This window comes from Heterocephalus glaber, unplaced genomic scaffold, assembly GCF_053883595.1.
Source record: "Heterocephalus glaber isolate CG9 unplaced genomic scaffold, H.glaber_assembly_v1.0 deba00000936, whole genome shotgun sequence".
NCBI classification, from domain to species: domain Eukaryota; kingdom Metazoa; phylum Chordata; class Mammalia; order Rodentia; family Bathyergidae; genus Heterocephalus; species Heterocephalus glaber.
The window spans coordinates 278,455-295,012 of record NW_028258172.1 but is presented as its reverse complement, the minus strand read 5'-3'; the positions used below and the strand labels follow the sequence as shown (position 1 = coordinate 295,012).

The 16,558-nt window shown below is 39.9% G+C and overlaps 1 protein-coding gene across 1 annotated transcript; it reads right to left on the bottom strand.

Annotated features, from left to right (window-relative positions):
• Window positions 1-464: 464 nt before the first annotated feature.
• On the bottom strand, window positions 465-16,468 carry Apex2 (apurinic/apyrimidinic endodeoxyribonuclease 2). The gene is made up of 6 exons (XM_004873556.3): window positions 16,216-16,468; window positions 15,193-15,276; window positions 14,349-14,529; window positions 13,688-13,834; window positions 12,813-12,882; window positions 465-1,770 (listed from the first exon to the last, which is right to left on the bottom strand). The coding sequence occupies exons 1-6, from the start codon at window positions 16,370-16,372 to the stop codon at window positions 853-855; spliced, it is 1,557 nt and encodes a 518-aa protein (XP_004873613.1). The 5' UTR covers window positions 16,373-16,468; the 3' UTR covers window positions 465-852.
• Between the last annotated feature and the right edge of the window lie 90 nt (window positions 16,469-16,558).

The following is a 16,558-nucleotide window of genomic DNA, read 5'->3' as shown; positions in this document are numbered from 1 at the left end:
ACCAGTCCCACTTCTAAGATGATAAAAGCTTGGTTATAGTAAGCAACATGTTCAAGGAAATCTCAATAAGGAACTAATAACAGTACCTGCTGAGGAAGCAATCTTCCCTAAGATGTGTGGTATCTCAAGCCCTGCTTTGCAACTCTGTGGGCTCAGTGACTATTCCTTTCCATCCTGTAATCCATATATGGCAGCTGGGGGATAGGACAGACTAGTTGGGAAGCTATTATTTAGGCCATACAGTCCACCATGTTTTTTGCCACACCACACCACACCTACCACTCTTACTAATCCAAGCTCAGCAGTTCAGGGAACCTCTACAACCCAGCTGTTTATAATAAGCATCACTCTTCTCTCTGTAGGTGTTGTATCATTGGGATGCAGGCAGCTGGCGAATCTTGTATTGAGATAGCTTCTGTCTCTATAACTATATGGAACATATCCAAAATGTCCATTCAATGTGATACTCTGTAACAAAGACACTTTATTTATGAACATTTCCCAATAAGGACAAAAGGGATTTAAAATGGCAACTATTTGGAACACCTGGTTCCCATGTACTTCTGATAGGAAGGTGGAAAGTGGGGTGTAGGACTGGGTTAGAGCATTAAGGTATAAGAAAAGGTAGGTCAAGAAGAAAGAGGAAGAGGGGCTTCAGAGAGGGACAAGAAGCTGTACCAGGAAAGATGGGAGCTTTCAAGAGGAAGAAGAGCAAGAAAAAGAAAAGAAGAGGATGAAGAAAGGAGGAAAGGAAACTTTGGAAGAGAAGGCAGCACTAGCAACTTAGAAGGGAGCTGGCATCAGATCCTGTGCAAGGGTGACCAACCCAGATATCCCTAGGCTTCAATTGGTTTAGCTGGGCCTAGTCCACTGGAAGAAGTTGCAGCGGGAGGAGGGGTCACTGGGAGGACCCTGAGGCCTGGCACACATGTAGAAACGGCGGCCTAGATTGGGTCCTGGCTTCTTCACAGTACGCATCACACATGGCTCCCTGTGGCCCCTACAGAGGGGCATAGGCAAAGGCCCTGCCAACACAGACTTCCAGAATGAGGTCAGTGCCTCCTTCTCCTCTTTGGCCCCTGAAGCCTTTATCTCCACTTCTACCACTTTGGCTATTTCCTCTTCTTCTGGAGTCTTTGTGGTCATGAGGGTGCCCACCAGAGGCAGGGTAGGCAGCTTCAAGTCAGAAGAAGTTTGGGGATGGTTGGAAGAGGGCCGGAAGTAGCTTGTCATGTTTTTCTGGCCTCTTCTGGAGCTAGCTTGACTTAACCGAGGCCTGGTTGAGCGAACACAGGATTTGTTTTGTTGTTTCTGTACCTGAGTTTGATTGCTGAGTTGCAAAGCTGACTGCTCCAATACAGGTTTGTGTTCAAGGGGAACTAGGAAACGAAGAATCTTGAGCTGAGTGCCTGCAAACTCAGGAAAGAAGCGGGTACACAGGGGTGGGCAGTGTTTTGCAGGCACAGAGGACACATTCAAAACAGCACCCACAGGGCAATGGTCAGAGCCCATAATCTCAGGGAGCAGGAAAGAGGCCTGGAAGGTGTCCATGACCAGGCTCCTGTCCCCTAGGATGTAGTCAAGCCGGCACCCATAGTTCAGATGGCGGGCACCATTGACCACCGACCAGCAGGTAAAGGCCCCTTCTTGCTGTGGTTGAAAATAGCGGTAGGTATCAATGAAGGGCCCCATGTGGGACCCAGCCTGGCACTCTAGGTTATTAAGCAAGCCATCCATCCACTTGCGTCCTGGGTCCTCTTCAAAGCATTCCTGGGAAAGGGGAATGAGGGTGAAGAGAAACTTAGAACTAGATGCCTAGAACTGGAAAAGGGGCTATCTGCTTCATTTTACAAAAAAGAAAGAAAATTTGGTTTCCCAAAAGAGGACTACTGCTCAAGGTCACATAGGCCAGAACTGGCACAGCTAGAATTTGATTTCTAACTTTACTGATTTAGAAGCCTATTCTTATGATACCTCTGTACCACACTGTTCTTAGCTTACGTTGGTCTATAAAAATGCAAAATTGTGAAGGTCAATAGTTGCTTAATCAAAGTAATTTCCAGAATTATTTTTCAAAAGAATGGAAAACAGGAGAAGTACCTGTCTCTAAGGGTGTAGTAGGGTAGAGATAGAAGTTAGGAAGAACATTGCCTTTTTCTTTAAAACCTCTGGTGCTATTTGGTTTATCATGTATCAAAACTCTCACTAACCACCCCTCCCTCCTATGATCAAGGGCTTCAGAGATACATGTCTGAATACTTCCTTTGCTCAGATTCCTGATCTATCCATCCATCTATCCAACCTACCTACCACCCACTCATTCAATCCAACAAATATTTTATGCCAGACATAATGCTAGGGACAAAACAGATATAGTCCTGGGAAGAAGGAGGCTTCCTTCTAGGAATTGACCTGGAACCAAGATGTGAAGGCCAAGCAGAAGTAACCTAGGTAAAAGGTAGGTAGCTTCAAACTATGAGAACAGCTTCTATGATATAGGCCTGTATAGGGAGGGTACATTTAAAAGACCTGAGTAGAGACCAGCATGGAGAAACCTATTGGATACAACTATCATACTCCATGCAATCAAGAAATGATGGTTATCTAGCCCACAGTGGTACCAAAGGAGATAGAAAAATGAAACTGAGAGATGATTTGAAGGTAGAATTAGCGGTACTCAGTAACAAATGAAATGTGAGGGCTTGAGGGGAGGAATGGGATAAAATACAAAAATTTTTTTAAAAATGTGAGAATGGAGGTAATAAAGGATAAAAAAGAGTATAATTCTCAGGCTTCCTGTTGGAGCAACCAAGAGGATAACTGTGTCATTTAGAGATATGAGATTAGAACAGCTGGGCCAGTAGGAACCAAACATGTTCTGCTATTTTTAAAAGACTATGTCATTTGAGATGATACTATAGTACACTCTTCCTGGAAGGAAGAATAAAGGAGGTGCACCAGAGATACCTAGGCTATCTCTGAACTGGGGAGGCATAAAGATATACAATATAACCCAAAAGAACCAAATAAGTGAATTACTGATGAAGAATGAGGAAGGGAGGGCCTGAAGGCTTGCACTTTGTAGTGCTCACCACCCTCCTACCATACCACCACCACCTTCTGTCATTATTTCAGGTCTGCTCATTTTCCCAGCTGGAAGCCACATCTATGTTTATGTGGCTCTCCTGCAAACTAATTATGGAATCTTCCCATGGCCCCATTTCTGAACCAAATCCAGGGTTGAATTGGACTGTGACAGCATCAATCTCCGCTGTGATATTATCATCCACATTTTTAGGTTTTCATCCATATTTCCAGCCTTGGTCACCCCTGCTCAACCAAGAAAGTCTACAAACTAGAGTTTTTCTGCCCCAAGCTAGGACACAGAAACTAGTCTTCCCTTGTTTTAAGCTAGCCATTAAGCAATTCTCTGATCTACCTTTGCCTCATAGAGCATAAGGCCCTCATTCCAGAGGGGTGCTGCCTGAACCAGGAGGAATACCAAAGAATCTGAAGAGACAGGCCTTCCTGGGTTTCCTCACCCAGTCTTCCAGCAATTGTTCCTATGTAATGAAGTCTGTATAAAAACCCAAAAGAACAGGGTTCAGAGAGCTTTTGAACAGCTGAACATATGGAAGCTCATCCATTTGCTGAGAGGGTGGCACACTCCAACTCTACAGAAACAGAAGTTCTTCATTTTGGCCTCTTTCAGACCTAATTCTAATGTATCTCTTCATCTGACTACATATTTTAGTCTTTCAAATATCCTTTATAATTAACCAGAAATCTAAGTATAGTGTTTGCCTGAGTTCTCTAAGCTGCTCTAGCCAATCAAAACCTGAGGAGGGGGTCATGGGAACCTCAATTTATAACTGGTCAGTCAGAAGTTCCTGAGGCCCAGGCTTGTGAATGGATCTGAAAGTGAGGTAGCAGTCTTGGGGATGAGACCTCAAAAATGTAGGATCTGACACTGTCTCTGGGTAACGGTATTAGAACTGAACTGGATTAGAGAACACTCAGTTAATGTCTGCTGCTGCAGAATTGCTTACTTGTTGGTAGGGACAAATCCTACACCTTTTGGGGTCACAGAAGTTTTTTGTTTTAATTGCTGTGGTATGAGAGCAGAGGAAAAACAGGCAATTTGTTAATACAACAGAGAAATCTTCCACATGAGATGGGTCAAAATGAGAAGTAGAGTGGACCTTCAAGTTACAACCAGCCCAACATATGAACAACTTGGGTTAATTAGGTTAATGGAAGATTCATCCACCTCTTGTTATCTATAGTGTGTACCCAGGTAAACATCCAGATCTCAGCTGTATTGACTTACAACCAACTTGAGTTACAATCAACTCTCAGGAACTGATCAAGTTTATAAGTCAAGGGTCTACTGTAGTTTATATATTCTAGGGTGGTGGTTCTCAATCCTGATTGCAAAATAAAGTAACCTGGGGACTTTTAAAACATACCACTAGCCTGGCCCTACAACCATGAGATTCTGATCATTGTTCCCACAGTGGCAATTAAATGTTTTTGTTCAAATATGCAATCAAGGATTAAAAACAATTGACCTAGAGGAAAATAAAGAGATTCATTAAAGAAAAAAGATAGAAGGGAGAGGATGGTCACCAGTTTGAGGCACAGTGAAAAAACCCAGCATGAAAACAAGTTTTGCAGTGGGCAGAGAAGACATCTGTTTGCAGTGGATGGCATATACAGGGATACTGAAAATGGAAATGAAGACAGGGCACAGACCAGAAAATGCCTCCAAGGTCTAGTCCCAAAGTTTTCTTTGCATCATAGAGGTAAGAGGGTGATGTTGAAGTTTTATGAGCAGAAAATATAGCGTATTAGGGAAATAACCATGGCAATGTGGACTCATGGCCCTCAGAATTTGGGTCCCAATGGACTCTCCAGCCCCACCTTCTGCCACTTTCCTTCATTTCCATGAGTCTTTAACAGGAATGGGACTTCCAGTTCCCTGTGCACACTAGGCAACTTCCCAACTTGAAACTTTTGCCCATGCTGTAACATTTAACTCCCCCTACTCCAAAGCTCTATTCTGCTAATCTTTTAAGATTCAGCCATTCTCAGCTGCCTGCCCTGATGTCCAGGCTTGCAAGGAATCCTATCACTGGGCTTCCTTAGCCCTCTGGACTGCCATCTCTGCCTCAGCCCAGAGAATATCGCTCTGCAGTTCTCTGACCATGTGTTTGAAGCCCACACTGAGAGCTCCAAGGGCCAAGAGCTGGATCTGACTCATAACTGAGTTCCCAACACTTGGCTCAGGGCCAAGCCAAGAGTAGGGTCAGTAATGTCTGTCAAATGAAAGATCAATCCTCAATACTTTTAGAATTGTATTTCAATAGGATTATATCAAACAAAAAAGCAGCTACATAGGAAAGGAAGCAATTCAGAGGGAAGAGCTAATCTTTAGAATGGGAAAATATTTGCCAACCTGATAAAGGGTTAGTATCTAGAATATATAGGGAACTCAACTCAACAACAAACAAATAAATAATCTGACTCAAAAATGGGCAAATGATCTGAATAGATATTTCTCAAAAGGCCAAAAAGTATGTGAAAAAATGATCAAAATCACTAATTACCAGGGAAATGTGAATCAAAGCCACAATGAGAGATCATCTCACTCCAGTTAGAGAAGACAAAAAATAGCAAATGCTGGCAAAGATACACAGAAAGGGACACTCTCAAATAACTGTTGGTGGAAATGTACATTAGTATGCCATTTTGGGAAATGGTACGGAGTTTCCTCCAAAAGTTTAAACTTATTTCTAGGTATTTATCCAAAGGAAATGAAATCACTGTTATCAAAGAGACATCTGTACTGCCATGACCATTGTAGCATTATTCATAATAGCCAAGATACAGAATCAGATGGACAAATTAAAGAAAATATGGAGAGTATCATGGCAGACTACAGGCAGCAACATTTATGCAGCACTCAGAAGAGACTCACCAAGGCCCACAGGTACTTAGATACAGGTGATGAACAAAAACCCAACCACAGGAAGGCAACTTGAAGTAGAAGGCCATCAGATGAAATTCAGCAACAGAAGTATTTAGAATAAGAACTGTTTCTTGATTTTGGCACTGCTTTACAGCCCGGGTCCAGTGAATAATAAACCATCTTGGGAAAAGTTCAAATTCCCCTGAGGGAAGAAGGCCAGTTCAGCAGATGCAAATAGAGAGTGTAGGAGACTGAAACATGGAAACTGGGCAGAATAAATAGTAGAGCCTGTGGCAGAAACTCACCCAGGAACCTGAGATTGCTTTCTGTCAGTGAGAAGAACACTGATGACCTAGCAACATACTGAGAACATCAGAGGTTCCTGAGCATGGTGCCTTATGTATGTTTTTGTTCTGTGAATTTTTTGTATGTTTTTTCTTCTTTGATCTTTTTGAGAGGCAGGCCTCTGTATATATGTATGTAAGTATGGTTACAGCTATATGTATCAATTTTCTACTGTTGCATATAAAACATTTCATGTAGGTAAGTCACATATACTCACTTCAAAGGTTGTTTCTTGGTGTTATTTAACCCTTGCTTGACTATTATTTCAACAGCTGGATACACTTTCCCTGTCTCTTTTTTTACTTTGTAGCTACCATCTCATCTTTTCCTTACTTTGTTTTCTTTCCCATTATACCTTCTATCTATTGGTTCCTCTCCCTTATATTTTTATTTTTCTCTCTTTTTCTGTATTTTTCTCTCTTTAATACATTAAGATTAATCTAAATACTACTGTATCTTAATATCTGACACTAGGTTGACCCTCACCAAAGGTTATTTCATGTAGTTTATAAAATTATTAGGTCATTAACTGGACTCAATCTCCATATATCCTTTTTCACTACCTACTTAAAAGTTCTTCCTCCAATTTTTTCTTTACCTCCCCTCTTATGCTCTTGTAAGTCTCACTACCCTCCCCCTTTTCTTCTATATAAAAAATTAATTTTTGATTTTTTTTCTATTTTAGAGTATAGGTGAGGGGCACGTGTTTATGAACAACTATACACTGAATAAAATTTTTATTCATAGAATGTCTTACACTGACCTATCAGGTTCTGCCTCACCAAAAGCTGTTGCTTAGATCTTTTAACACAGGGTTTCTGTTAGTTTATAAATTGGACACAATCTCCACAAAGACTGTCCTACTTTGTACTTGTAAATCTCTCCCTTTATTTCTTTCCCTCTGCTCCCTCTCAAACTCCTTCTCTCCCCTTTCTTTTCAGGCATAAAAATAATATCAAAAAACACTTTCTCTCTCTTGTCTGACTTTGTCTCTTTCCAGTCTCCTTCTATTTTTCTCAATTTTTCTTCTTTTATTTATTTTTAAAATTCCATTTTACTTTTGTTCTTCCATCTCCCAGCCTTTTCTCTACCATTACTAATTCTTTGTATTCCTCGGTTATTGAAAAAGTAGAAAACTTGTTAAACAAGCTCTAAATTATCTATTGATTTATGATTGGTTCTTTGAATGCTCATATTAGCAGTAGTTGTTCTTTCCTTGCATCTCAGTGCTAGGGACCATTCTTTGGGCATTATAAGTTGAGTATATGACTATGCATTGAATCACATCCAAAGCCAAAGGCACATCACAAAGAAAAATCCATTATTAAAGAGACCTCTACCATAGTGGAAGAGCTTTGTAGCCCAACTGATCTACAACATTCAACACAAAAACACAAGAATCATGAGAAAACAAGGCAATAAAATACTTCAAAAAACTCATAACTCCCCAAAAGCTGATCTCACAGGCACTGAGTAGAGGAAATTTCAGGGAAAGAATTCAGAAACCAAATACTTAAAATGTTTGAAGAGATCAAAGAAACAAATAACTGCATGAAAAAATTACTAAAATGCTCAATAAGCTCAAAGCTCAAAGACACAGAAAGCTCATAAAGGATTTAATTAATAGGATGTTCAATATGCTTAAAGAAGATGCAAACAGTTGACTAAATTAAAAGACTATGGAAGATATGAATGACTACTTTAGTATAAAGAATTTGAGATTATAAAAAGGAATCAAGCATGAATTCTAGAAGTGGAAAATGCAATTGAATGTCAGTAGAAACAATCAGTACAGAATATCATGACTTGAGGACAAGAAGACCACTTTCTCAGTGATATTCCAAAAGCAATCAGAAATTATAAGAAGTTGATGCATGAGGTCCTAGATGACTCTAAGAGAACCAAACTAAGAATTACAGGTGTCAAAGAAGGGCTGAAGAAGGAAATAAAAGGTATAAAATTTTATTCACTGAATGGGCGGGGGATTTAGCTCAGTGGTTTTGCCGTCTGCCTCACAAGCACAAGGTCCTGAGTTCAATCCCCGGTACCCACCCCCCCCAAAAAATTTTATTCACTGAAATCATAGCAGAAAAGTTCACAAATATAGAGATTGAAGTGGATATCCAGAAAATGAGGCATTTTGAACCCCAAACAGACACAAAGAGAAAAGAACTTCACTAGGAAACAACACAGTCAAACTCCAAAGAAATGAGAAACAAAGAGAAACTACTAAAAGCCAATAAAGGAAAATGTCAAGTTACTTATAAGGCAAGCCTATGAGAATAACTGCAGACTTCTCAACAAAACTCTCAAAGGCCAGGAGAGCTTGGAGTCAAGTTTTTCAAGGCCTAAAAGAAAACAACTGCCAATCCACATTAATAATATTGCACGCCTGCCTCACAAGCGCAAGGTCCTGAGTTCGTTCCCTGGTACAAAAAAAAAAATGCAAATTTATCTTTCAAAATTAATGGAGAGCTGGGCATGGTTGTGTACACCTATAATCCCAGCACTTGGGAGGCTGAGGCAGGAAGACTGCCGTGAGTTCAAGGCAAGCGTGAACTACTTAGTGAGACCCTGTCTCAACCCCGACCCCGCAAATAATGAAGAAATAAAAAATTTTCATGACAAAAAGAACCTAAAGAAATTCATGACTACTAAATCAGAATTGCAGGAATTGTTCAAGGGAATTCTAAACACAGACAGAAAAGCTAACATTACTAAAGATCCTAAAGTAAACAACTCATCTAGCTGGGAGAGTACTTAAGCAAAATGAAAATAGAAAAGAATCAGCCCTGTAAAAAAAATGCCATGACAAGAAACAGTAAATAACTATTAGCAATAATACCCAATGTAAATGGTCTTTACTCCCCAATCAAAAGACACAAACTGGCAGATTGGATAAAAAAAAACCAAAGCCAACTTGTCACCTCCAAAAAACACACTCTATCCACAAATAAACACATGATGAAACTGAAAGGATGGAAAATGATACTCCAAGCAACAGAGGCCTAAAAGCAAGCAGGAGAGGCTATCCTATTTTCAGATAAAATGAACTTCAAGCCAGAACTGATTAGAAAAAGACAAAGAACGTCACTATATAGTGCTAAAGGAAATAATTCAAAAGCAAGGGATAACAATTGTAAATATATATGCACCAATTGTTGGTGTACTTAATTTCATGAAACAAAAACTACTTGACAAAGGACAGCTATACACCACCAAAACAATCATAGTGGGGTGTGTTCAATACCCCACTCTCACAAATAGGTCAACCAAACAAAAACTTAACAAAGAAAGACTACCACTGAACAAATGGACTTAAAAGATTTCTACAGTGCTTCATCCAATAATAACAATATTTCAGCAGCCCACAGAACTTTCTCCAAAATGGGCCATATCCTAGGTCACAAATCACATTTAAGTAAATATAAAAGAATTCAAATAATCCTCTGCATACTATCAGATGACAGAGAAATGAAACTAGAAATCAACAGCAAAAGAAAACAAAAACACTAGGCAAACTCATGGAGACTTTTAAATAATACATTGTAAAATAATCAATGGGTCACAGAAAAAAATCAGTGAGGAAACAAAACAGTTCCTAGAATCAAATGACAAGTGCAGTATGACATACCAAAACCCATGGGTCAGAATGAAAGCAGTTCTACAAGAGAAGTTTTATCTGTAAATGCCTATATCAGAAAATAGAACAATTCCAAATAAATAACCTAATGATTCATCCCAAGATCCTAGAAAAACAAGAGTAATCCAAATCCAAAACTAATAAAAAGAAATAAATAAAAAAGATCAGGGTGGAAATTAATGAAATTTAGACTGAAAAATACAAGAATCAATGAATCACAGAAGTTGGTTCTTTGAGTGGATAAACAAAATAGACAAAGACTTAGGCAACCTTATCAAAAAAAGGAAAGAAAAGACATATATCAGTGCTATTAGAAATGAAAATGGTGAAATCACAAAGGATATCACTAAAATCCAGAGAATAAGAAACTGTTTTGAAAATTGGTATTCCAAAATAAACTGGAAAATCCTAAGGAAATGGATAAATGCCTAGACACATATGATTTACTCAAATTAATCCTAGAAGATATAAAAATCTGAACAGACTAATAATAGGCAATGAAATAGAAGGAGGAATAAAATCTCTAACAACTAAGAAAATCTGAGCACCATCAATGAAATGGATTCACCAGTGAACTGTACCAGAACTTCAAAGAAGACACTACTCAGCCATAAAGAACGAAAAACTAGAGTCATTTATAGCTAAATGGATGCATATCCAGGCCATACTCTTAAGTGAAATAAATAGGACACACGTGTAAATACCCAATCGTTTCTCTAGTGTGAGAAACTGAGAGTGTAAACAAGGCTTAAAATGATTAAAATGAATAACTGATAATTTGAAATAGGAAAAAAGGTCCAAAGATGAAGGAGTGAAGGGAGGGGAAAGGGAAAGGAAAAGAGGGAAAGGAAAAACTGTGAGAAAAGAAAAAAAATGGAAATGAAATCTGTGTAAACAGGGAAGGGTGGAGGGGGTGAAGGGTGTACAGGTAATGGGGAAAAAAATAAGAATCAAGATATATCATGTACAGGTACAAACACCCAACGATAAATGTAAACGGATTGTATACTTAAAATGTACCAATAAAAGAACTAAAAAAAAAAAAAGAAGACATTAATACTTCTCAGATCCTTCCATGAAATTGAAAGGGAAGAAACACTACTAAACTAATTCCTTGAAGCCAGTATTACTCTGATATCAAAAGAACACTACAGGCCAATGTCTTTAATGAACATAGATGCAAAACTCTTCAATAAGATTATTGTAAAAATAATGCAACAAATCACCAAAAAAGTTCATACATCATGACCAAGTCAATTTCATACAGGGATGCAAGGATGGTACAAAGTACGTAAATCAATAAATGTAATATATTACATAAACAGAAGGATAAAAATGACATAAATATCTCAATAGATGAACAAAAAGCTTTTGACATCATCCAATATCCACTCATGATAAAAAAATAAAACCCTGACAAAAACAGGTATAGAAGGGCCTTACCTCAAAGAGATAAAGGCGATTTATGACAAATGCACAATCAACATCATACTAAATGGGGAACAACTGAAAGCATTCCCTCTAAAATCAGGAAAGGAACAAGGGCGTCCACTCTCACCTTCCTGTTCAATATAGTACTCAAAAGTTTAGCCAGAGAAATCGACCAATAGAAAGAAATAAAAGAAATATGAATAGTAAAGGAAGAAGTCAAACTATCTTTATTTGCAGATGATATGATCCTTTATATAGAAAACCAAAAAACTCCACCAGAAGACTCTTAGAGCTAATAAACAAATTCAGCAAAGAGGCAAGAAACAAAACCAACACACAAAAACCAGCAGCATTCTTGTATACTATTAATGAACCTACCAGAAACAAATCAGGAAAACAACCCCTTTTACAATAGTTTCTTAAAAAATTAAATGCCCTAGAATCAACCTAGGTAAGGTAAAAGATCTCTGTGACAAAAACTATAGTATTCTTAAGAAAGAGATAGAAGATGACATTAGAAAGTGGACTGACCTCCATTGTTCATGGATTGGCAGAACCAACATTATCAAAATAATCCTACTACCAAAAATTATTGAGATATATATATATATATGAATATGACACAGAAGGTTCCATATTGCATGGCTTCTCTTATATGAGAAACATAAAATATAAATAATTTAAAGGAATGGTAGGAAAACAAGAGGGTAGACTTTTTGAAGGTGAGGAAGGAAACCTTTAGGGAGAGGCAGGTGGAGGAAAAGGGGATTAAAAATGACCAATTAAAAAACAAAATCCTATCATTTACAGCAAAATGGATGGGACTGGAGGTCATTATGTTAAATGAAAATAAGCTAAGTACAAAAGGAAAAATACTACATGATCTCATTCATATGTAGAAAGTGAAAAAATTGATCTCATAGAAGTGGAGAATAAAATTGGGGTTTCTAGATTGATAGGTACAAAAATAGTTTGATTGCAGACTAAAGTTCAAAAGTTCTGTAGCAGAGTAGGATGAATATAATTAGCAATAATTTATTGTATATTTCAAAATAGGTACCCAGGGGACTGGGTATTTCTTTTAGTAGTAGAGGGCTTGCCTAGCATGTTAGGTACCTAGAACAGAGGAAAAAAAATGTAGCAGAAAGGATTTTGAAAGTTTCTACACAAAGAAACAGTAAATGCTTGAGGTGACAGATATGCCAATTAGCTGAGTTAATCTTTACATACTATATACAAGTATCAAAATATCACATTGCACTAAATATGTTCAAGTATTATGTGTCAATTTACAAAAGAAAGAATAGTATTTAAAACCAAGCTCTGCTTTTTCATAAAAGAAGCTGCCAAAAACCAAGCGTTGGGCTGGACAGGTTAACAGAATCAGTCACAATTGGGGCCTGGGACTAGAAGGAGCCTTACCAGGTTGACTGCATCACAGTGGTCAATGCGGCGGTAGGCTGTATTCAGATCACCCAGAATGATTACATGGCTGAAAAATACAATTTGGGATTGTCAACTGGATATTCAAGACAGGAAGAAATAGTTTTGTACCATATTCTCTTACTCAGGTTCAAGGGCTCAAATTGCCAACCCTCAACACTGAAGCTTTAGCCACGGCCACTCTAATCTTAGCTGACTAGCCATAACCTGAATGTCTTTGACACCAAAATGCCTTTGACCAACCAAAGTCTGAGCTCTAAAGGTGATACTGTTCTCTGTTTGACATTATCACCTCAGTGATCTCAACCTAATGCTATGGTATTTGTCCTTCAAAGCTGAGCTGAAGGTACTTCTTACTTCCTCTTGGAAGCACCCCTAAGTTCTCTAATATATCCTCACTTCCCTGACCCTTTCTAGAACAAAACTTTCATTTGTTCCCAAGTACGTCACCACATTTATCTTACTTAATCCTTTATACTATACGGTGAGGTACAGATTCACACTTACTTGACAAAAAACGTGGGCAGGACTAGCCTTGTGGGACAGTAAGTTATAAGAGTAGCCAGTGGGGCCGGGGATTTAGCTCAGTGGTTCCACCGCCTGCCTGGCAAGCACAAGGAAAAAAGAGTAGCCAGGATAGGTGCTCAGAGCACAAAACCCATGTTTGTTTCACTTTGTCTTATTCTCACAGCTCTTCAGAAAGCAAGGTTATTCAGGTAGACATAGCAGCATCTGCAATTACACTATGCAGGAATTCAAAGACAAAGATTCTGTATCTCTTCCAATGAAGTGTGACACAGGGCTGGGCATCCCAGGACAAGCTCAAGGAAGCCTTGCTGCTCAACTTGCAGTACCTGCCAGCTGCCAGAAGGGCTTCTGCTCGGATCTGCAGCAAGTGATAGAAGCTCATCTTGAAGGTCAGTCGTTCAGGCTTCTCAGGGTCCACACGGGGGCAGTACACATTGATTAGGGTCAAAGTTTTCTCCTTCCCTTCCCATGTTCTATGGAAAATACTCCAAAGAAGTCAGTTTGAACCCTTGCTTCCTGTACCTACACCATGTGGCTCCCACTTAATAACTGTCCACAGGATAGAAGAGGAGTTAGAGATATGAATGAGCAGACATGCACTGGACTTGGGGAGAGACTACAGGTGAGGCAGGGAAAGGGTCATGTAAGATGACATCCAGGCAAACCAGGTGATAATGCTGCCATTCATGAAAACGGCTCACCCAGAAAGAGCAACTTGGGGCAATGAGTTTGGCACTGGGTAAGTTACTTTTAAGGTACCTGTGGTAATAAGAGATAGACAATCAAGCCAGTCCCCCACTATAGAGATGTAAACTCAAGACTCAGACAGGAATATAATTTGTCAGGGTCACATAGTAAGCAGCCCAGCCAGGACTAGGCAAGCTTGGGAAATTTATACTGAATCTATGTTTACAAGGCAAACCTTGGAATTTCTACACTAAGAGTAGAGCCCACAGTGCTCAGTGGTAGGGGTATATGGGCTATTACCGGATCTTGTGCTGTGTAAGGAGGGCCCGACCTTCACTATCCAAAGCCCGGAGCTCCTCCTGGGTGAACGCATCCATGTTTCCATAGCAACCCACGTTCCCATTCTGGGTAGCAAACAGGCCACTCAGGCCTTCTTCAGCAGCCACTGGGGTAGCACTGTCTTTACAGAAGGTGGCTACACCTGGGGACAGAGAGGATACTCTGAACAGGACTAGCAGTGAAGTTATACAGCTAGTTATACAGTCTATCCACTCCAATTATCCCCACACCAGTTGCCTGATCATCTTTATAAAATGTGGTTCTTTATGTTTCATGTATTGACAACTCTCCCAAGGGCCACAGATGGCTCCCTAGAGTCTGGGGCAACTTGATGCTTACCTTGAAGCCTCAATTTCTTTATCTAAAAAGGCCACAATATAATATTAACAGCTAATATTTTATGTGTTTTACATGTATACATGGTAACTGTTCATACGTATTAGCTATCGTTATTTGATCTTCTTAATAGCCCTTATCTTCATTCTCTCACTGGGAAACCCCGGGCACAAAGAGACAGAGTAACTTGCTAGAGAGTGAGAGGCTAGGAAGTGAGCCATGATTTGAACCCTGGCAGTCTGGTGCTAGAGCCCACACAATTAACCATCACACTACTGTATTTCTGAGGTGCAATAATTTTATACATTAAAAATCATACTTCATATAACTTAATTTTATAGGGCTTTGGCTCTGTGGACTAAAAGTCCAAAGTTATTACCTTCTCATCAAATAATAAATAGAAGACCTTTCCCCACAACTGCCTCTATTACTAAAACTAATTTTAAGTCCCCCAGAAAAACCCATTTACCAGAATAGCCACTACGGCTGCGGCTGTAGCTGAAATAGGAGTTATAGCCCTCAACAATAGCCAGGGGTTCTGTCAGCACATCCCCTGGAGAAAAAAATGTAATATTAAGTCAAAGATTAAAAGTAGGATCCAGCATACAAAAAGGCCTGGAATTAGTTAGTTGTGGGCTAATTACTAGCACACATCAGAGCTAGCAGTAGGAGGGACAATTAGCTACAAGTTAATATGATTAGAGGAGATAGGTGGAAAAGTGAGAGAGGGAACTGATATCAAAATTAGATGGGGAAGTAGAAAGTCTATGGAGTGGGAGGTGAAGAATTATTGAGGGAGAAGAGAATCAGAGCCTACCCTGGGGGTCTAGGTAATAGAAGGCAACTAGAGGTGGGAAATAGGAATATGGGAGAGGGAACTGGGAATATGAACTGGTGTAAAAGGTGAGAGAGAAGGAATTAGGGGATCTGAACTGGGGATGAGGGGAAAAGAAATTAGGGGGTCTGAGATCTAATGGGAAAGAGCAAATCAGGAGGTCTAAGTTTGGAGTGAGAGATGAGGTGTGAATTAGGAGCTCTGAACCTAAAGAGATGGGGGTAGATAGGGGGAATTGGTGATCTTAGATGGAGGCAAATAGAGTCTGGGATGGGGCAAAGATGGTGTGAAAATTAGAGGATCTGAGCTGGGCCTTGGGACAGAGAACCGAAGGCTCTGACTTGGGGGTGGGAGATGGACAATATATGGAGGGAGGAAATTCAAGGGGTTGAGTTGGGGCGGTAGAATGAGTGGGACTTTGAGTGGATATGCGGGTTTCAAGAAGGAAGAAATTAAAATTCTGCTGAGGACAGGAGATGGGATAGAATTAGAGAACCTAGTGGGGTGGTAAAAGGGGTTGAAGAGGGAAGAGATTGGGATCTGGAGTCTAAGAGCAGAACTCTTAAATTACAGGAAAATGGGAAAGTCAAATGTGCTGGGGCAAGAGGCAAAAGTTAGTGGGAAAATGATGATGATCCTGGATTCTTGAAAGCTCACTGGTCACTTTGGTTTCCTGGAGACAGACGATATCAGCACCCAGTTCCTCCAAAGTGCGTCCCATGGTCTCGCTGGGGCAGTTGTTGGATTCCTGGCATACCGCCCCTGGCAGGGGACTTCGGATTCCGTTGATATTCCAGCTCACCAAGCGAAACATCTCAGCGAGCTAGAAGGCCTCCCACCGACAAACTACTACTTGCCGCTAGAAATTGGCCAGACACCGCCTCCCGCGCGCATTTGCGCAGGCGTTCTCTTGCGTGCCACGGAAGGATTTGACGCACGCGGGGCGGGACTTAGAGCCACTCAGTTGTCATTGGCCGAAGGCAGAACTCGGTGGACGCTG